Below are 21,082 nucleotides of genomic sequence, written 5' to 3'. Positions count from 1 at the left end.
TTCTGTTATCAATATAAGGACGACGGACGGGGTCGTGTTCGATATCATGATCTTTGGTGAGACCCTGTCTGTATTGATGAACTTGCTAAGGTCGCAGTGTGTGGTAGCGGTGGTTAAGTTTTTGAAAGTACTAGCCACATGCCGTAAATATGGTACGAGGCAAGCCTAGTAGCCGATTGGACCGGGGAGTGGATATACCTGACACTCTCTCTTAGGGATAGGTTTTATTTTTATGTTGCGCAACACTACGACTTCAAGGGACAAGGGTGGACCGGGCACGGGTGGACCTTGGAGCCCTGTAGTCGGGGAGAGTGTTCCTATCCACAAGCCGGAAAGAAAGGTCAACGGTTGTTTGGGAATGACCCGACGGTGTTCCAGACGTGTGTGCTAGGTTTATCCTTGCAAGGTTGAATTTCGATTCAGAATCATCCGCCTCTCACGATGAAATGAGACTGCTTGATCCCTTTGCCACACAGAGTAATAAGAGCAATAATATTATTTATCAACCTTGATGTTTGCTTAGTTTTCTACCATGATTGGATAGTATTTGCTTACATAGAATGGTTAATCAACTAGAATCTTGAAAGCTAAAACTTGAAAGTAAGGACCAACTCTTTATTGCTTTTCAGCAAAAAGGAAAACCAGAGCCTCACAAACCTTGCATAGTCTAGCTAAAGTGGGTTAAGTATACCCGTTGACGGTTAAGTCTTGCTGAGTATTAGAATACTCAGCCTTGCTGTTGAAACCCTTTTTCAGGTTTGAGTTTCGAAGAGCAGATCGCTAGCTTGACTTATCCCTGCTCTTTGCCTCCTAGCTGGTCCGTCAAGTGGGATACGTCTTCGGCCGGCAATGACCCTGGCGAGTGATACCTTGCTTGGGCTAGCTTGGTACCATTTTGCGACATGTTGTAGCCGTCGTGTTTTATCTTCCGATGTTTAAACTCTGAAACTTTACCCTTATGGTTTGTATAACTGCTTTTTAAAGTTTGTACTTGTAATAATGTTTTAGAACTAGTTTGTAATAACTTTTATGCCTGTGATGCAAAACTTGTGGTTGTAATATCTCTGGACTCGCCTTCGTGCGGGGTATGCTTGTTCGATCCGAGAACCTGTGGTTGTATCGGGACGTTACCCGACAGACCAAGAATTGTTCCGTTTGAAGTGCGTTTGAGCTAGTGTTGCCTTTATGGTGCTGGCCTGCGCACTTGAACCGGGATAATTCAGGTGGTTCTGCCACATTCACCGGCATACACCTCTGTGCCCCTTTCCTCCTTCTCCGACGAGCCCCGCCGCTGTGGACTCGTCACCCCAGACCTAATCCGACCACCATGACCCCCTAGCAAGCTTCGTCTTGAGCTCGTGAAGCTAATCCCTCACTCCCCGTCGCCATTCCCTCACTGGAAACCCCTCGTCGCTGTTCACCCCTGCCGCCGAGCTCTGCGCCACCGCCGACGAGCTCCCTCCGGCCACCCCGCGCCCACTCAACCCCTCCAACAGGTGCGCCCTGGCCTCCTCTTACTCCCTGGCCCCTCATCCCTCACCGCCGGTAACCAGCGCCGCCGGACTTGGCCGGTCAAATCCCTCCTCCCCCTTTGACTCCGGCCAAGGGCCTATTTGAAATGATTCAAATCCTTCTAAGGACCTTTCTGCAAAAGTATATTTCCTTTTTGAGTTGAACTTTGAAAATTCATAGAAAATGGTAGAAAAATCAGAAAAATGCAAAATTAGTTTTGTTGTGTTCCATGTGTTTAGTTCTATTTAATGGTGTTATGAGTTTGATTTGAAACTTTGTGTAGCAAGTTTTGAAAATAGGAGTAAGATGTAGTTCTTTTATTTGAAAATCTTTCTCTAGGTTTGTTTTCTTGTGAGCTTTGTGATCTTTAAAGTATATCTAGCTTTAATAATTCTTTTTTCTCAACCGTTAGTGAACTTTTAGCTTATGCTTTTCAAAAGAAATTTCCTTCTTTATGTTTTATTTGTATCCTTTCTATGGATTATTTCAAAAACCTTTCCCTATGTTATTCTGAGTAGCTAAAGTGCTTGATATGGATCATATTGATTGTTTGATTGAGTGAGCTCACAACTTTTTAGTGAAGGAAAGCTATACTCAAGTATAGTATCTTATTTTTTTTTCCAATTATTGCATTTCATATAGAGATCACTCCGTTAGCAGACGGAACATACGAACTCATCCAGGAACCAGACGGGGATTTTTCTGAAGCCCAGGCCAACACTGTTGAACTAACTAAAACTCCGAACTCTGATTCGGAAAAACCAAAGTCTACTGACTCTATAGACGTCACTACAGGAAAGACCCGATGCAGAATCCTATTATTTCTGAATTATACAATTCAATACTATTTACTTGTGCATTTAAGTTATTGGAGTTGAATGAAAACTTAGTTGCATAATTCTAGGTACCTATTGATTGAACACTAGAACTGAATCCGTTTAGATGTTATGCTAATAGGACCGGTAAAAGTTGAGTGATTTCCTGTCACTCGCGAGATTTATAGGAGTTGATTGTTTACATTCTTGCAATCACTATAAGGATCATGGACGGATTTGGTTCAAGTTTCATGGTTGAAATCCGTCTGTGTTGATAAATGACTAAGGCCGCAGTGTGTAGTAGCGGTGGTTAAGCGTTTGAACGTACTAGCCACATGCCGTAAATATGGTACGCGGCAAGCCTAGTAACTGATCGGCCTGGCAAGTGGGCATACCTTCCACTCTCTCTTAGAGATAGGAATATATATTATGTTGCAACACCGTGGCTACAAAGATGTGGTGGTTCTCTGTAGTCGGGGTGAGTGGCCCTTATCCATGAACTAGAATGACAAGCAAAAGGATACTTGGGAGTGACTTGACAGTACTCCAAGTTTGTGTGCTAGGTTTATCCTTGCAAGGTTGGAATTCGATTCGGAATCGTCCGCCTCTCACGATGATTGAGACTGCTTAATCCCTTTGCTACATAGAGTAAGAAGAGGAACAAGATTGTTTCTAAATATAGTTGGATGAAGTTAATTCTTCTACCATGTTTGCTTAGATAGGTGCATACCTAGAATGGTTAATATAACTAGAATTTGAAAGCTAAAATTTGAAATTAAGGACCTACTCTTTGTGGCTTTTCAGCAAAAGTAAACCCAGAGCCTTTCCGAGCTAACATGTCTAGAATAAGGGCTACTGTATACCCTCAATCAGATCAGTCTTGCTGAGTATTAGTATACTCAAACTTGTGGTGACTTTGTTTTTAGGAATGACTTTGGAAGACTCAAACACTAGTATGTCTTTGCCTAGTGTTTCACCTTCTGGCTGGTCTATGGAATGGAAACCATCTTCGACCAGCAATGACTCAGAGGAATGATGTCATGTTCGGGCTTATCATGGCATCTACCCTTCGACGTTTGTACATAGTTGTGTTTCTTTTCTGCTGTAGAACTTCTAAAGCAAGTATAGCTTACTTCTCTTTTCTTTCAAATAAGTTGTAAAAAGCCAGAACTTTATTGTACTAGCTCCAAAACTTTGATGTAAATCACACCTCTTGTCTATGTGATGTAAAATATTGTGGAATTTTTGTATCTCTGACTCGCCTTCGTGCGGGAAGTATACTTGTGTTATGATCGGATATTCAGTGGTTTTATCGGGATTTTAGCCAATAGACCAATGATTATACCGATTAAGGTGCGCTTAATTGTTTGGTGCACCTGATCTGGTGTAATTCAAAATGGTTTTGCCACAGTCGCCCGCATCATGGCGGGGCAGATTCTGGACAAGGGCTGTCTGAAAGCCCACTGTCTGAAGCGGCCGACTGATGCCGTAAGTCTTCTTGGATCCTCCGAGTTGTTTCCTCTATTTTTGCTATGTTTTTCCGAGTGCACCTGTTGGGTCGTGACACAACTCGGATCCTTGTAGGCCAAGGTCTTGGAGTACTGGTCCCCTGCTCCTCTGCCTGAGGGGGACCCTGGCAAGGATGCCGCCGCTCCCGTTGAGCTACGTCAGCCGGCGGAGGAGGAGATAGATTTCTCCTCCGACTCCTCCGTGGGGAGCGAGTCGGAGGTGGAGATCACCGAAGCCTCGGGGCCGCCATCGTCGGCCGTCCCGAGGAGGAAGATGTGCCACGCCGTGAAGAAGATCCCGCTGTCGAAGGCGTTGTTTACGGCGGCGCAGCAGTCGCTGAAGAGCTCGACCCGCAAGGGGACGAGCAAAGTCCAGGGAGCGTCGGCACCCCCGTCCACTGCTGTAGTGGGGTCGGCATCGGCCGGCCCTCAGGACGAGAAGGAAGCGGCCCAGGAACTGGGCCAGGTAGGCGGGGAAGTGACACCCCCGCATACGAGTTCTAGAGCTCAGCCGGCCGCGCCGCTGAAGCACAAATTTGCATTGTGCCGGAGCGGTGGGTAAGTTTCTTGATTTGGGTCTTGATTCTTGCTTGATTTTCTTTTCCTGGAGCTGTGCTGAGTGCTTTTGTTGTTGATGCAGGAGGGTGTCGCTCAGCGGCACCAAGAGGAAGGCGGAGGGGTCGTCCACCGAGGGCGGCTCCAGTGATGCCGCACTACTGACCTCGCCGCGGGCGAGTCCGGCGAAGAGCCACGCCCGCCACGAGGAGGAGGAGAAGAAGAAGGAGCATGAGACCAGAAATAGGGTCTCCCCTCCTCTCCAGGACGTGGAGATGCAGGATCCGCCCATGACGAAGAGGCGGCGCACATGGTGGTCGAGGCCCGCGAGGTCCCGACCGTTGAGGTGGCGAGGACCGAGGAGGTCACGGCCATTGAAGCGGAGAGGACCCGGGCCGAGCCCTCTGAGGTGTCAGGACCCCACCGGCGAAGGAGGAGGCCGAGGAGGACGAAGGCGAGGAGGGAGACGGCACTGTCTCCGACAAGCTCGTGACATCCGCCAAGCTCGCCCAAGGGTTGGTCGAGGTAAATCTCCTGCCTTGCACCTAGTGTAGCCGACTTGTTCTTGTAGGTGTCGTGTTGAAACACCAATTTGTTCTCCAGACTTTGGTGGAGCTGTCGGAGCAGGCCGCCCAGGAGCTGGCCGAGAGGAGCAACACCGTCGGCCGGGTGGCGGAGCTCGAGGCCAAGGTGGCCGAGCTGGAGGTGCAGGGCCACCGGCTGGAGGCCGAGAGGGTGAAGGCCGAGACGGCTCTGCGCAAGGAGAAGCGCGGTAAGGAGTCGGGTCAATGTCTGCCGAGTCCCTTTTTGCACTGTTTTGCCTCTGACTTGCTTTTGTTTAGAGCTGGAGCCCTGCACCAAGGCCAACAAGGAGCTGCAAAAGTTCCGGGAGGTGGCTGAGGCCCGGGAGGCCGCCACCGAGGAGAAGCTTCGCCTGGAGCAATAAGCTCGTTGAGGTATGATTCTAAAATCATACAGCCATTGGGTGTGTGTTGTCTTGATGGCTTAGGCTCACCCAGCCAAGAGCTTCTTTTGCAGAAGTGGACGATCAAGCGGCGCAAGGCCGGGCGACACTGGATCGCCTAAGCAGGCCGCTAGAGGCTCTGCTTGGGGCGTTCGAGCCCGAGGGCGTGGTGGCGGCCGAGAGCCTATCTGAGAGGCTGGAGGCATCCCGTGGCCGACTGAAGGCCTTCGTCAAGGGAGCTGCCAGGGATGCCGTGCAGCATACGCTGGGATTGGTGAAGTCCCATCTCCCGGAGGCAGATCTGGAGCCAGTGGGAGACGACATTCCTGAAGACTGCTCCAATGCAGATTAGGAGGCCAACCACGCCGCTGTCCTAGAGATCGCTGAGCGCATCGTGGCCGAGCTGTGATTCGCCGGTCTCTAGGAGTTTTTGTTATTTATTTTGCTGCAAAAAGAGTTCGTCATGGTGGACCGACTTGAAAACAATATTTATGTAAATAATGTTATATTTTAATTGCTGTTAGTTTATGCCCACGGTCCGAGTTCTTTTCTAAATTTGCCGAGTAGGTTAGGGGCAGACTCTGAGCCCTTGATGGCGCTTGAGAGCTGATCATCAATATGCGCGATGAATTAGGGTGACACAGAGTGGCTCCAGGACGTACTCGGTTATGTTCATTAAGAGCGGGCCGGGTTGTTCTTGTCCGACTTGTCGGAATCCGAGTAGGGGCTGGCTGGGTGGCCGAGACACAGTCCCCGAGCGCATTGGTAACGACTCAGTAAAGAACGAGAGCAAGTAGAATATGATGTATAAAATGCGACAAACTTTATTAAATGAGTAGATGGGTACATAGCTTTGCATTTCTATGCTTCTGCGGATGGAAGCGGCGTAGGTGTTCGATATTTCATGGGTTGCCCACGTCTGTGCCGTCTGGCCTCTATAGATGGTAGGTTCCAGGAACCACTATCACACTGACTACAAAGGCGCCTTCCTATGGGGAGGACAGCTTGTGAGCGCTGGTAGTCAACTGGATTCGTCGTAGAACAAGGTCGTCGACAGTGAAGTCTCACTCATGGACATTACGATCATGATAGCACCGGAGTTGCGGCTCATATCTTGCATGTTGTATGGAGGCCGTCAGGCGGTGCTCCTCTGCCGAGTCGATGTCAGTGCACCAAGTTGATTCGGCTTCGTTTTCGTTGTAGTTCTGGATGCGCGGAGCACCAAAAGCAATGTCTGATGGCAAGACTACTTCAGAACCATACACCATGAAGAATGGCGAATAACCGATAGCCCGGCTTCTCTGTGTGCAGAGCCCCCAGACCACTCTGGGTAGTTCTTAGAGCTACTTTGCACCGTATTTTTCGATCGGATCGAAAATTCTAGCCTTGAGCCCCTAGAGGATCAAGCCATTTGCCCTTTCGACTTGGCCATTGCACCTGGGTGCGCTACGGAGGCGTAGTAGACGTCGATGCAGCTCTCTTGGCAGTAGTCCCAGAATTCGGAGCCCGTGAATGAAGTACCCAGATCGGTGATGATCCGGTTATGCACTCCGAATCGGTGTGATATCTCCTCAATGAACTCGGCTGCCTTGGCTGTTGTAGTGGTTGTCACTAGCTTGACTTTGATCCATTTCGTGAACTTGTCGATAGCTACGAATATGTGGCTGTATCCGCCAACTGCGGTCTTCAAGGGTCCCACTGAGTCTAGTCCCCAACAAGCGAATGGCCAGGAAGGCGGTATAGTCCGCAGGGCCTGAGCCGGGATGTGCTGCTGCTAGGAGAAGAATTGGCACCCGGGGCATCGCATGACGATGTTTCGGGCATCGGCCAAGGCTGTGGGCCAGTAGAAGCCTGATCGAACGGCTTTCCCAACAAGGGTAGAGGCGCCCGCGTGGTTGCCGCAGATACCTGAGTGGATATCGCTAAGGAGTCGGACTCATTCATCCTGTACGATGCATTTGCACAAGGTTCCTAAGGATGCCGATTGCCTGAACAACTCAGTTCCTATAACGACGTAGTTGCCGGACCGGCGTGCGAGCTTCTCGTGCTCCTTTCCCTTTGGGTAGCTTCTGTTGTTCTTGATGAAGTCGATGATGGGGGAGCACTAGTCGGTGTCAAGAGTTAGGACCTGCTGCCCTATGGCCGGGACCAAGTCGGGCTTTGTAGGAAGTTCCATTTCCATCTTGACCGTAGGGCTGTTGAGTGCCTGAACGAACACGCCAGGTGGTACGATGGACCGCTTTGACCCGAGCTTGGACAGAATGTCTGCCGCCACATTGTCATCCCTGGGGACGTGGTGGAACTCCATACCGTAGAACTTAGCTTCGAGCTTCCTGATCTCCTGGCAGTAGGCTTCCATCTTCTCCTTGGTGCACTCCCAGTCTTTGTTGACCTGCTGTATGACGACTTTGGAGTCACCATAAGCTAACAAACGCTTTATGCCAAGTGTGACGGCGATCCGGAGACCATGGATGAGAGCTTCGTACTAAGAGGCGTTGTTGGTAGCCTTGAAAAGTAACTAGAGGACATATTTGAGTTGTTCACCTTTCGGGGAGATGAAAAGGACTCCAGCGCCGGCTCCATCACGGTTGAGGGCGCTGTCGAAGTACATGATCTAGTGCTCGGATCTGGTGTTGGTGGAGGGTCTTGGATCTCGGTCCATTCAGCGATGAAGTCGGCCAATGCCTGAGATTTGATCATAGATCGTGGCGTAAACTCAATCGTGAAGGCGCCGAGTTCTACTGACCATTTGACGACTCAGCCATTGGCATCCTTGTTATGCAAGATGTCGCCGAGTGGATAAGATGAAACCACCTTGATCTTGCGGGCCTGGAAGTAGTGCCGAAGCTTTCTTGACGTGATGAGGATGGCATACAGTAGCTTTTGCACTTGTGGGTAGCATGCCTTGGAATCGCCAAGTACTTCACTGATGAAGTGAACCGGTCACTGTACCTTGTAGACGTGACCCAGCTCATCTCGCTCGACGACCAGGACAGTGCTCACCACATTGGTGGTGGCGGTGATGTACAAGAGGAGGACTTCCCCATCTTCTGGTGCTATTTGGATAGGTGGCGAGGTGAGAAAATCCTTGAGCTCCTGAAATACTTTGGAAGCATCGTCGTTCCACTTGAACTTGTAAGACTTCTGGAGAAGTTTGAAGAAGGGTAGGCCTCTGTCGCCGAGCCGGCTTATGAACCTACTCAAGGTAGCCATGCACCCTGTGAGCTTCATCAGGTCTTTTTTGTTCCTGAGAGGCTTTATGAACCTGATGGCATTGACCTTGGTGGGGTTAGCTTCGATGCCCCTGCTACTGACTATGAAGCCGAGTAGTTTTCCGGACGGGACACCGAACACACACTTGGTCGGGTTGAGTTTCCTTTTGAATTTCCTGAGATTTTCAAATGTCTCGGAGAGATTCGTAATGAACTGATCATTACATTTTGTCTTGACGACGACGTCATCGACATGGGCCTCGGTGTTGCGCCCGATTTGCCCCAGGAGGGATCTGTGAATGGCCTTCTGGTAGGTGGCGCCGGCATTCTTGAGGCCGAACGTCATGGTGTTGTAGAAGTAGGCCTCGAAAGGGGTGATGCAGGACGTCTTCTCTTGATCCGACTCCTTGAGGGCTATCTAGTGGTACCCTGAGTAACAGTCAAGAAAAGAGAGGAGAATGCACCCGGCCATCAAGTCGATGACCTGATCGATGCGTGGTGGAGGAAAGGGGTCCTTAGGGCAGTGTTTGTTGAGATCGGTATAGTCAACACACATTCTCCATTCACTATTTTTCTTTTTTACAAGGACTGGGTTTGCCAGCCAATCCGGGTGTGCGACTTCTCATATAAAACCAGCGGCGAGGAGCCGGGTTACTTCTACCCTAATAGCCTCCTTTCGATCCTGCGCGAAGTGGCGGAGCCATTGCTTGACGGGTCTCGCCTTCGTGTCCAGGTCTAAGGAGCGCTTAGCCTCCTCCCTTGGGACTCCCGGCATGTTAGATGGCTTCTTTGCGAAGATGTCCCAAATCTCCCGGAGGAAGACGGTGAGCACGCCTTCCTATGTCGGGTCGAGGCTGGCCCCGATCATGGCAGTCTTGTGTGGCTCTTCGTCCCGGAGGATGATGGTCTTGGTTGCCACGGCTGGCACGAGCTACGACTCGGAAGTCGACTCCTTGGTGGGGATCTGCTGCTAGTCTGTCGGGAGGTTCTTTGCTGCCTGAGCAACAAGAACCGAGTTCCTGGAATGTTCCAGGGTGTCGGAGAGCTTGATGTTCTTGGCCTCGCACGCGTAGGAGGTCTGCAAGTCTCCGTAGACCGACAGGACCCCCTTTGGAGCTGGCATCTTCAGTAGAAGATACGTGTGGTTGGGGATCACCATGAACTTGGCGAGAGAGGGTCTTCCCAGGATGGCGTGGTAGAAGGTCTCGAACGCGGCAACCTCGAAGTTGACATACTCGGTGTGGTAGTTGTCGCGGGTGCTGAAGGTGATCGGCAAGGTGGCCCGGCCGACCTGAGTCGACCCGACTCCGGGGATGATGCCGTAGATGGCCTGGTTAGATGGGACCAGGGAGGTCATGTCGTAGCCCATGCTCTCCAATGTACTGGCGAAGATGATGTCGAGGGTGCTGCCACCATCGAGGAGTACTTTGGCCAAGCGGACCTGGCTGACCACCGGGCTCACCACGAGGGGGTAGGCACCCGGCCTAGGCAGGTGAACCCAGTGATCACGGCGGTCGAAGGTGATCGGAGTCTCCGACCACCGCGGGGGTTCAACCGGGTGTTTGAACACCAGGTTGACTTCGCGATCATCTAGCTTAAGCTTGCGCCGGCATGATGGCTTGCTGGGGCCGCCGAATATAAAATTGACGGCCCTGTCCTCTTCCTGGAAGTTCCCTGGGGAATCTTCCCTCTGATCGTCGTCGTCTCGCCTGGGCGAGTTGCACCTCCGTGGGCACGCCCGGGTGGTTCTGGAACCACTCAGCCTGTCACGGTCGTCACGGCGAGGTCGCTTGGAGTCGTCGTCCTTGATGACGTTGTTGGAGAATGCTCGGCACTCCCGGGCGGTGTGGTTTGCGTCCTTGTGCCAAGGACACTTGCCATCCAAGAACCGGTCTAGGTACACTTGGTTGATGGGTGGAGCGGAACTGAGACCTTTTGGCGACGGCGACGGTGTTCTTGGGGGCACGCTTGCGGTCCTGGTTCTAGGACGACTCGGCGAGGTCGTGCTTCTTCCCATCACGAGGTGGGCGATCGTCGCGTCGGCGTTCCGGGCGATTGTCCCACTGAGAGGGATGCTCGGAGGAGTCGTTCTTGGTCTTGTGCTGGCGGTGGGCCCGCTCGGCTTCTTCCATGTCGGCGTGCTTGTTGACGACCATCATCATGTCGCCTACAGTCTTGGGGTTGCTCTCGAACATCTTCCTCCATTGTTCGATGCTATGGTGGCCTTCGTGAAAGTGGTGGATAACATCCCTGTCATCAACCTCCGTAATGGTATTACGGTTAGCGAAGTACCTCTTGATGTAGTCGCAGAGGGACTCGTCAGGTTGCTGGATGACGCTTGCCAGATCCCATCTGGTTTTGGGACCCAGGCAGGATGCCTAGTAGTACTGGACGAAGGCACTGTAGAGATCCTGCCAACTGTTGATGGAGCCAGCAGGGAGCGCTTCGAGCCAGTTGAGGGCATGGCGACCCATCATGACCTGGAAGTAAGCAGCCATGATGTCGTTTCACCGCACGCAGCTCGAACGGCGATGGAGTAGGTGCGCAGCCACGTCTTGGGATCCAACTCGCCATCGTACTTCTCGATCCCAATTGGCTTGAAGGTGGCGGTCCACTGGGTGGCCCGAAGCCGGCTGGAGAAGGCAGAGAAGCCGTCGAGGTCATTGCTGGGTTCGTAGTAGCGACGAGGTCGTCGTGGAGGGTTGTCCCCCCGGCGGCCGCGGTTCTGGTGGTCGACGTCGGGGACGCCGTGTTCCTCATCATATTGGCGATGTCGCTCGCGCTCGGTGGCGTCGCATTGGCGGTGACGGTTGTTGATGCGCGGACGCAGGTCTTGTTGGTTGAGCTAGAGGCGGAGGTCGTTCTGGTTGACCTCCTCTTCATCATCGCCGTGGGGTCGTGTCGAGTGGTGACTCGACTGGGCGTGGTAGGCAGAGTTGTCCTTGCGCAGCTGCTGGGCTTGTGTGGCGGCCACATGCAGACGAGCACGAGCCTAGATGATCTCGGGGGTCTCCTGGAGGCCCTCAAGCACTTAGAACACCGCAGCAAGGTTGGCCGATGGTGTGGCAAAGACGTCTTGGCCGTTGTAGTCGAGGATGAAGTTGGCGTCGAGATTGCGCGGTCGGATCGGTGAACACCGATTCCTGGGGTTGCGACGGTCGACGTTCTCCAGGTCGTGGTTGGCCCAATCAATGGCCTCGTCGTTGCGGCTCATGTCGGCGCGGACCTCATTGCGGTGAAGTCGTTGTGCCCTCTCCTCGTCGGTCTTGTTTTCACGAGTATCGGAGTCGTCGGAGACGACGAAGATTCGGCAATGCTCTGTCGCCGAAGAGAGGTTGGGTGGGAGGGTGAACGAGGCATCTTGGAAGCCAAGTTCCGCTCCCGAAGCCGAGTCAGATCGGATCTGACCCAAGGTAGCCGGGTCGGATAGTCGCACTCGGATCTAATCCGAGTATGTTGTAGCGGCGTTGCGGAGTCCGAAGAGGACCCGATCCGGGTCGTTGCGGTGTCGGAGCGCGTCCTCGCTCGAGCCTAATGCACTCAGCAATGGATCTGCCTGTTAGACCCGAGGCAGCGGGACTGTTTACAGACATATAATGTACTAGAGTAAGGGATAGCTCTTGGATGTACCTTACCTCCTTTGTAACTACCCAAATAGGCATAGAACTAGCTGCAGTACAAAGGAAACTACTCGATTGTGTTGTAGTAGGACTCCAACTGTACTCGGCTAGGACTTTCCATGTAACCCTATCCCCCAGGATATATAAGGGCAGACAGGGACCCCCTCCAAAGACATCTACACCTAAGGCAATACAAACCACCACACAGGACGTAGGGTATTACGCAACTCGCGGCCTGAACCTGTCTAAATCTTTGTGTTCCTTGCACCATCGAGTTCCAGAGCCATTGATCCCTACCTACAAACCCTACTGCTAAGGGTATCGATGAGCAGGCTTGGCGGTAAACACCGACAGCTGGCGCGCCAGGTAGGGGACTCGGCGAGTTCGATGGCCACTTTCGCTTTCAGCACAATGACGCTCCCCAGAGGCGCCACCTTCATCTTTGGCTCGTGGGTCTGCGTCGCCAATGGTTCAGGCGGCTTCGATAGACACTTAACCAACTCTCCCACGCCAAAGAGCTCCACATCGGAAGACTCCAATAAGCTCGCCAGATCTCATGATCATGGCGTTATGTTGCTTCCCGACCTTGCCAAGGAGATCGAGCCGAAACTCGAAAACAACTCGAGTTCTATTCGGACTCAGATTTATCTCAAACCAAAATCCACTCGGATTGGGACTCTTATTGTCCAACCCGTCTTTGGTTTGCACAATTCATCGTCTGTTTACAAATAGATGATTAGATCCTCCTAAGAAAATAGCTTGGATCGCCTACTTCACGTCGAAAACCAATCATTCACTCGTACAGCCCGCAGGGAAAGGAATCAACGCAAAGAAGTATGCAGGGTTCATGCAGCTGAACGTGCCCGAATTCCACCGCGCAACCTCAATAACGAGTTCAACAATGTTGCGGATCCTATCTTCAGAACACCAATCGCCACAATGACAGAAGCAACCCTGCGACTCATGACGATGCCCCAAAATCTCGAGTTGGAATGAGTCATAAATCTCACCAAAAATGCTGTTGAACAACTCGAGAGACAGAACCCCTTGTCCTCGCTTCACGGTACGCGATCACGGGCTACTGCAACAGCAATACCTCAAGCAAGCCGTACTCCCGGAGGCCACAAGCGCCAACAGCAGCAGGAACAACAGAACCGAAGAAACCAAGAGGATTAGGAAGCTGCGAGTAGTCATCGCCCTAGAGGTGGCCAACCACAAGCAAACCAAGCTCCTGGTCCTCAGCCAAACCGCAACAACAACAACAACCGTGGGAACAACAGGGAAGAGGTAGCCGATTCCATTGTGGACACACGGGACATCATCAACATAAGACGCAGAGCGCAACTTGCGGATAACTCCGACTGCTTCCAAGCCCTAAGCAAGGCTTTCGACAACATCGAGCACCCGAAGGATTTCAAGCCTACGAACATCCAAAAGTACGATGGTAAGCAAGACCCTGCTCAATGGTTACGATTATACTCGACCGCTATTAGTGTTGTAGGGGGAGACACCAACACCAAGGTCCTCTACCACCCGATGGCCCTGGAGCCCGCACCCCTCACGTGGCTCGAAAGCTTGGCGCGCGAGTCAATCCACTCGTGGGAGGACCTCAAGAAGGCGTTCGTCGACAACTTCCAAGGGTCGCTACACCGAGTAGCTACTCCCCACGCCCTATCCATGATCAAGCAGGAGCAAGGCGAGTCGATCAGATCCTATGTCAAGCGCTTCTTCGACACAAGAGCTACCATCCCCAACGTCACCGACGATGATGTCAACGACTACCTCCAGAGCGGCATCACCGTCCAGTCACTATACCGTGACTTTGGGCGTAATCGGCCCAAAATGGTGGTAGATCTATGTGACATGATGCAGCGCTGGCCAGATGAAGAAGAGCAAGAACGCAGTCGCTTTCCCCGTTACACCAACGACAACAAAGGGAAGCACCACAACGACCGTGGAGGGCCCAGCAACCAGCGGGATCCTACGCGTAAGCGTAAGCCTGACGACACTGTCGGCACTATGGATCGCACACCGCGTGGTAAGGAGGGCGACAAGCCGCAGGACCAGTTCGACAAGATCCTTCACAACAAAAGATGTCCAATCCACCCCAAGAGCAACCACTCGATGTGGGAGTGAATGATCCTGCGCAAATCCTTCTAGTTGGCATCCGCAATTGCTCCAAAGAAAGAACAAGACAAAGATGATGAAGACGACAAGAAAGACCGTGATGGTTTCCAACAGCACCAAAACGTCGTCAATGTCATATTTGGAGGAGATCCTAGCTTCTCCAAGCGAGCTCAGAAGCTCCTACTCAGAGAGATCCTCTCAGTCGAGCCAACAATTCAGAGGCCCCTCAAATATAGCATGGTCCCCATTACCTTCTCTAGGGAAGATCAGTGGACCAGCTTCTCTGAACCTGGAAAGTTCCCGCTAGTACTCAATCCAGTCGTTCAGGGCTCCAAGCTTACTCGAGTACTCATCGACGACGGAAGTGGGCTCAACCTGATCTTTGCAAGCACATTGGTAAAGATGGGCCTCAACTATATGAGTCTGCTTACTCCAAGCAAGGCTCTGTTCTACGGCATCGTTCCTGGAAACTCTTCTACACCAATTGGCTCGGTAACCCTCCCAGTCACATTTGGTACAGAACAGAACTTCCAGACAGAGTACATCAAATTCGAAGTAGCCGACTTCGAGTCCTCTTACCATGCTATCTTGGGAAGACCTGCACTAGCCAAGTTCATGGCAGTGCCGCACTATGTCTACCTGCTCCTCAAGATGCCAGGCAACACAGGAGTCCTTTCACTACGCGGAGACCTCCTCAAGTCTTTCGAATGTGACAAGGAAGCAATAGATCAAGTGGCCACAATCCTGGTTCCTAGCTGTATCAGCCAAATACTTGCTGCTGCTAAGGAACTCTCCCTCAAGGAGTTAATGCCTTCCAAAAAGCAAAGCCAATCATCGGTTAAACCAACTGGTGATGTGGGCACCAAGACTATCCAGTTACAGGAGGGAGACGACTCCAAGACAGCCATCATCGGAGCAGGACTGGGTGACAAATAGGAACTCAAGCTCGTCAACTTCCTTAGGGCCAACCGAGACATATTTGCGTGGAAACCAGCGGATATGCCAGGGGTGCCCAAGGAGTTGATCGAACATGCCTTGAAGGTCGACCCTAACACCACACCAAAGAAGCAACAGCTACGGCGTTTCTTGTGGCAGAACCACCTGAATTATCACGGCTCAAGTGTGCAGGCCATCGCCATAAAGGCAACACCGGCTCAAACGCACTTCAAACGGAATAATTCTTGGTCTGTCGGGTAACGTCCCGATACAACCACCGGTTTTCGGATCGAACAAGCATACCCCACACGAAGGCGATTCCAGAGATATTACAACCACAAGTTTACAACAAAGGCAAAGTAGTGATTACAACATGTTTCAAAGTACTTATTACAAAACCAAACTTTGTAAATAGTTATACAAGCCACAAGTGTAAAACTATAAGTTTAGAGTTTAAACAGCAGAAGATAAAACACGACGGCTACAACACGTAGCAAAAGGATACCAGGCTAGCCCAAGCATGGTATCACCCGTCATAGTCATTGCCGGTCGAAGACGTATCCCACTCAACGGACCAGCCAGGAGGCAAAGAGCAGGGTTAAGTCAAACTAGCAACCTGGTCCTCAAAACTCATACCTGAAAAAGGGTTTCAACAGCAAGGCTGAGTATTCTAATATTCAGCAAGACTTAACCATCAACGGGTATACTAAACCCACCTTAGCTAGACTATGCAGGATTTCTGAAGGCTCTGGAGTTTATTTGCTGAAAAGCAATAAAGAGTAGGTCCTTATTTTCAAGTTTTAGCTTTCAAGTTCTAGCTGGATTAACCATTCTAGGTTTGCACCTAGCTATACAAACATGGCATAGAAATTATCTGTATTCAACAAATTGAGTATGATCCTTGTTTCACTTCTTACTCTATGCAGCAAAGGGATTAAGCAGTCTCATTTCATCGTGAGAGGCGGACGATTCTGAATCGAAATTCAACCTTGCAAGGATAAACCTAGCACACACGCTTGAAGCACCGTCGAGTCACTTCCAAGCAACCTTTGGCTTTTCTTTCCGGTTCATGGATCAGCGCCACTCTCCCCGACTATAGGGCTCTCCCTCGTCCCACAGGGCACTTTCTCTCGTCCTATAGGGCACTCTATACCTCGTCCCTCATAGTCGTAAAGTAACACTATGAGTTTCCATATCCTTTATCATGTTATTCATCTTATACCTAAAAGAGAGTGGGAGGTATGTCCACTTGCCGGGCCGAGAAGTTACTAGGCTTGCCGCGTACCATATTTACGGCATGTGGCTAGTACTTTCAAACGCTTAACCACCACTACCACACCCTGCGACCTTATCCATTTTCATGTACACAGACGGATTACCGATGAAGAGGTTGACCAAATCCGTCCATGGTCCTTATAGTGGTTGCAGAAAGGTAAACAAGCAATTCCTATAGAACTCGCAAGTGACAGGCAATCACTCGTCTTTTACCGGTCCTATAAGCTTAGCAATTATTCGAACTCAGGTCTAGTGTTCAGTACATAGGTTTCTAGGATCATGCATCTAGGGTTTCAATTCAAAACCTAAGAACTGTAAATGCACAACTAAGTAATAACAGTAAATGATAATAATTTGAAGTATAGGTTATGTCCGGGGCTTGCCTTCTCGGTAGTCACTAACTATTTCAGCCCTAGGCTCTTCCAAACTTTGGTCCGGGACTTCAGTTAGTACGGCGGTGTTCGCTTGAGCTTCGAGATCACCTCCTTCGGAATCCGGGATCAGCTCGTACGTCCCGTCCTGACAAAGTAGTCGTATCTATATGTAATGCAAGAACAGAATTATAAACACACTCACGATGTAGTGAAGCTAAGCAAACAAAATAAATACACACATGGGCAATCGTTTATAGAGTAGTAACTCAACAAATCTAACTACACAAGGCATCATGAGCAACAGCACAAGAAAGTTATACTAACTTCATAAAGTGAGTGGTGGTTGATTCCTATAGCAATTAAACTATGGTTTGCTAATAAATAAACTACTCAGAGCACAAACAGTAATAAATTTAGCAAAAATTACTCTAAATAGAACATGAAAAGAGTAGGCTACCCTGGAAAAAATCATGCTAAAACATGTAGCCATTTAAACACAACAATTCATTCTTTCAGATAACAGTTAGAACAAGATTGAATTACACAGGCTAAACCATAGCAAAACAGAAGCTCAAAATTTAACAGAAGACTTACACAGTGATTAATTAGCTACTGTGATTTTTTCATGATTTTATCTACATAGAATTAATTCTGAGAAAATAAACAAAACAGACATCAGATTACCAAGATTCATTTTTATAGAAATACTAGTGTTACAAGAACAAACTACCATAAAAAATTCACTACAGTACAAGGCTTCAATCATTAGTTAAGAAAAAGATAAAACATCTAGTCTTTATGTACCTAGTGACACAAATCTAATTTTCCAGCAAAAAGTTTCAACTAACAACCAGCATATTATTATTCTAATGCATAGAGCTTTGCACAAGGATTCCAAAACATCAAGATTTGCTAATTTACGAATTTCTATTGAATTTCAAAGTTCACTGCAAAAATTACAAAGGAGTCCTTGTTGCTACTATTCATATGTGTCTATGGCTATTCAAATAACCCCCTGGTGTTTTGTTTCTTCCAACCCGAGGTCCCTGGGCCGGGTCAGAGGGGGAGCGCGGGGTTTGACCAGCCGTTTCCCGGCGAGGGGCTCACCGGCGGCGAGGGTGGAGGGGTGTGGGAGCTTCACAGGTTCAAGGCGCACCTTAGGGTGGTCTTGGGGTGCAGGGAGGGGCTCGGAGGCGGCGGCTCGACGGAGCAGGCGGGTCGGCGGCGGAGGCAAACGACGGAGGCGGCGCTCCGGTGATGGATGGTCGACGAGAAGTGGTCGACTAGTTGCGCGAGGGTGGGGCGGATCTAGTGGAGGGGTTGGATTGAGCGGAGGAGGTCCGGAGCTATGCGCTCCACGGTGAGCAGGGGGCGGCGGAGCTCTGCGCGGCGGCAAAGCTCTACGGCGAGGGGTTTTGGTGGAGGATAGACGATGACAAGAGGCCAGGGAGATGTGCGAGGCTCAAGCGGTGCTAATTGCGGGGTCAGCGCGGGCGGAGGAGCTGCGGTGAGGCGGGTCGACGGCAGCTTGAGCTCGCCGGCGTTACGGATGAACGGCGGCGCTGGTTTGGGGAGTCGAGGCAGGGAGCGTGCGAGAGAACGAGGGGAAACTGATGTGGGACTCCTCCCGGTGTTGGGGCGCACGCGAGATGGGGAGTCGAGGCTCTGTGTTGTGCTAGCCACGGCGGCGGCGAGGTGGCAGCCGCAGAACCTCGTCGGGGTGGCGTGGTGAGGGGTTAAGGGCTCCAGCGCGATGGGTAGAGCGGCGAGGAGGTGCAGCGCGACGCGTGGAGCAGCTAGCAGGCAGGAGGTGGCGCTGGGAAGGCGCCCAGGGCGGTGGGCGGCACGGCGACACGCCGGCGGCGTTGAACAGAGGAGTTGGCCTGAGGTGGAAGAAAATGGACTGCTTTGCAATTTCTGAAATTTCCAGGGACCAAACTGTAAAGCAGAGGTAACTTTTAAAATAGGGCTCAAATGAAAAAGTGCCCAACATGAAAGTTGTTTAACTTTTCAAGATCTACAACTTTGATGTTGTGCAAAAATTTATTTGATCAAATATTCAAGAACTAATTTTGAAAACATAAGAGGGATTTTGAATTCTAGGAATTTTGTCGTTTTCAACGCAATTTCACTTCAAATTTAGGCTGAACTGAAAAGATTCCTGCCATGTAATGATTACACTATATTTCGCAAAAACACCCTCCACAAAAGCTATAATTGCACACCCTATTCAAATTAAACTATAGAAAGGACCTTGCATAAAATCATAATTACACATATAACCTTTTATATTACAAAAAGATCCTTTTTCAAGCAATCAAGCACATGATGCATAAAATAGATACACAACTACTGTGCAGACACCGAGGGTGTCACAGCCTTCCCCCCTAAAAAGGAATCTCGCCCCGAGATTCAAGAATAGGAAAGGACCTGGATGCTAAGTACCTGGATTAAGGAAGTCGGGAGAATTTTGTTGCTCTGAAAGTTTAGCAAGAGTAATAAAGTTGATCTTCCTTTGCATGTCTTGCTTCTTGCCCTTGCCTTGATTGTTCTGGCTTGTGTTCTGGTTGAAGTTCTGACTCGAATAAGATTTCTTGGGTTCTGGACAATTTTTAGCAAAGTGGGAGGTACTCCCGCAATTGAAACAACGGTTGTAACTATTCCTGCGACTGAACGGTCGATCATTTGTCCTTGGACCAGAATGTTGCTGTTGCTGTGGTGTTGAGAATCTAGTTGCTCCTTGCTGCTAGGGTGGCCTAAGAATCCATTTGCTTGATGGAGCATTTCTCGGTGGGGCCTTAGGAGCTGCGTTTGGCATCAAACGATATCTCGGTGGCTGCACACCGGAGAGTCCAATCGGTGCCTTCTCTTTCTTCCCAGCACTATATGCTGTAATGCAATCATCCTGGGTAATGGCCATATTAACTAGCTCATTAAAACTATTGGGGCGTACAAAGTCGAGGACATTCCCTGAGCTTGGTGTTAAGGCCACGACGGAAACGATCCTGCTTCTTGGCATCGGTGTCTACATGATGACCCGCATACTGGCACAAGTGATTGAAGACTTGTATGTACTAAAGCACGGTGCGATTTCCTTGTGTAAGTGCCAAGAATTCATTCAGCTTCCGATCCAGGAGTCCCTCGGGAATGTGATGTGCCCTAAAGGCTATCCTGAATTCTTCCCTAATTGACGACATAATCGGCAGGTAGCATGGCACTGATAATTATCCCACCAGATACGAGCGGTGCCACGTAGCTGTTGAGCGGCGAAAAGAGTCTTGTTTGCTTCGGAGCATGGTACTGGTAATAAAGCGAACTTTGACTCTATGGTCCGAAACCATGCATCTGCGTCCAAAGGTTCATCGGTCTGGTGAAACAACGGGGGATGGGTACCAAAGAATTCCTGGTATCCAGCTGCTTGGAGAATATGATCTTCACGTCCAGGTGGCTGATTCTGTTGTCCTTGCACTAGTTGTTGTAGAAGCTCAGCTTGCAAGGTCATGACTTCTACTAAGTTTGGAGGTGGTGGTGGCGGTTGCTGAGATCCACTAGCTTGGCCATGGCTGAATCCTTCAGGGGCACCACGCGTTGATCCCACCATCTAATTCAAGGATGATATCCGTTGGATCAGTGTTTATCTTTGCCTTCATCATCACATGGTAAGGTGTAAAAGTTGTAGGATATGATTCATTGAAACGTAAAGCTTCAAAAGAAACAAGAGTGAACAGAACATAAACAAGGCTAGTTGATCACTTGAAAACTCCTTGAACAATAGATCAAGAGTCCAAACTCGATCTAAGCCCTAGTAGTTTACCTCTCCTAGAGTTAACTAGGTTTTAGAACAAGGCACTCACCATATTTCCCAAAAACCATTCAATCAAAGTAAACACTCTTAAAAGACATTCAAGTTTAATGCATGCACGTTCTATCGTCTTTACAACCAAGAATAACTGCCAATACATTTGGCATTACGTGGTTAGTTTCGGTGGCATAACATAAATACGGCTCTCCCTATATAGCTAGTCGATAAATTCTAACCGTTCTTAACTTATCGAATCGCGGTTAGTGTACCTGTAGAAGATTGACAGAACATATATATATCCATTGAACCTTTCATGCCAGCACTCATGAAAGCGTTCCCATACATTACCGCTCACTATAGAAGCGGCAGCCATACAATTTCC

At 50.0% G+C, this 21,082-nt stretch overlaps 1 protein-coding gene across 1 annotated transcript; it reads left to right on the top strand.

Annotated features, from left to right (window-relative positions):
• Nucleotides 1-3,346: 3,346 nt before the first annotated feature.
• Nucleotides 3,347-5,706, top strand: LOC120689021 (nucleolar and coiled-body phosphoprotein 1-like). The gene is made up of 8 exons (XM_039971373.1): nt 3,347-3,401; nt 3,739-3,815; nt 3,912-4,393; nt 4,476-4,703; nt 4,807-4,915; nt 4,994-5,162; nt 5,233-5,329; nt 5,400-5,706. Exons 1-8 carry the CDS (start codon nt 3,347-3,349, stop codon nt 5,704-5,706), a joined length of 1,524 nt encoding a protein of 507 aa, XP_039827307.1.
• The last annotated feature ends 15,376 nt before the right edge of the window (nt 5,707-21,082 follow it).

The sequence above is a fragment of the Panicum virgatum genome, chromosome 9N (genome assembly GCF_016808335.1).
Source record: "Panicum virgatum strain AP13 chromosome 9N, P.virgatum_v5, whole genome shotgun sequence".
NCBI classification, from domain to species: domain Eukaryota; kingdom Viridiplantae; phylum Streptophyta; class Magnoliopsida; order Poales; family Poaceae; genus Panicum; species Panicum virgatum.
Note: the sequence above shows the minus strand (reverse complement) of the source record. Positions and strands in the feature narration are given on the sequence as shown.

Excerpts from the sequence above, each read along its gene's own strand:
- LOC120689021 (XM_039971373.1), top strand. The coding sequence starts at position 3,347 with ATGACTCAGAGGAATGATGTCATGTTCGGGCTTATCATGGCATCTACC. Across the intron at positions 3,402-3,738 it reads CATGGCATCTACCCTTCGAC|TCGCCCGCATCATGGCGGGG; the intron begins GTTTGTACATAG and ends GTTTTGCCACAG. Across the intron at positions 3,816-3,911 it reads TGAAGCGGCCGACTGATGCC|GCCAAGGTCTTGGAGTACTG; the intron begins GTAAGTCTTCTT and ends GGATCCTTGTAG.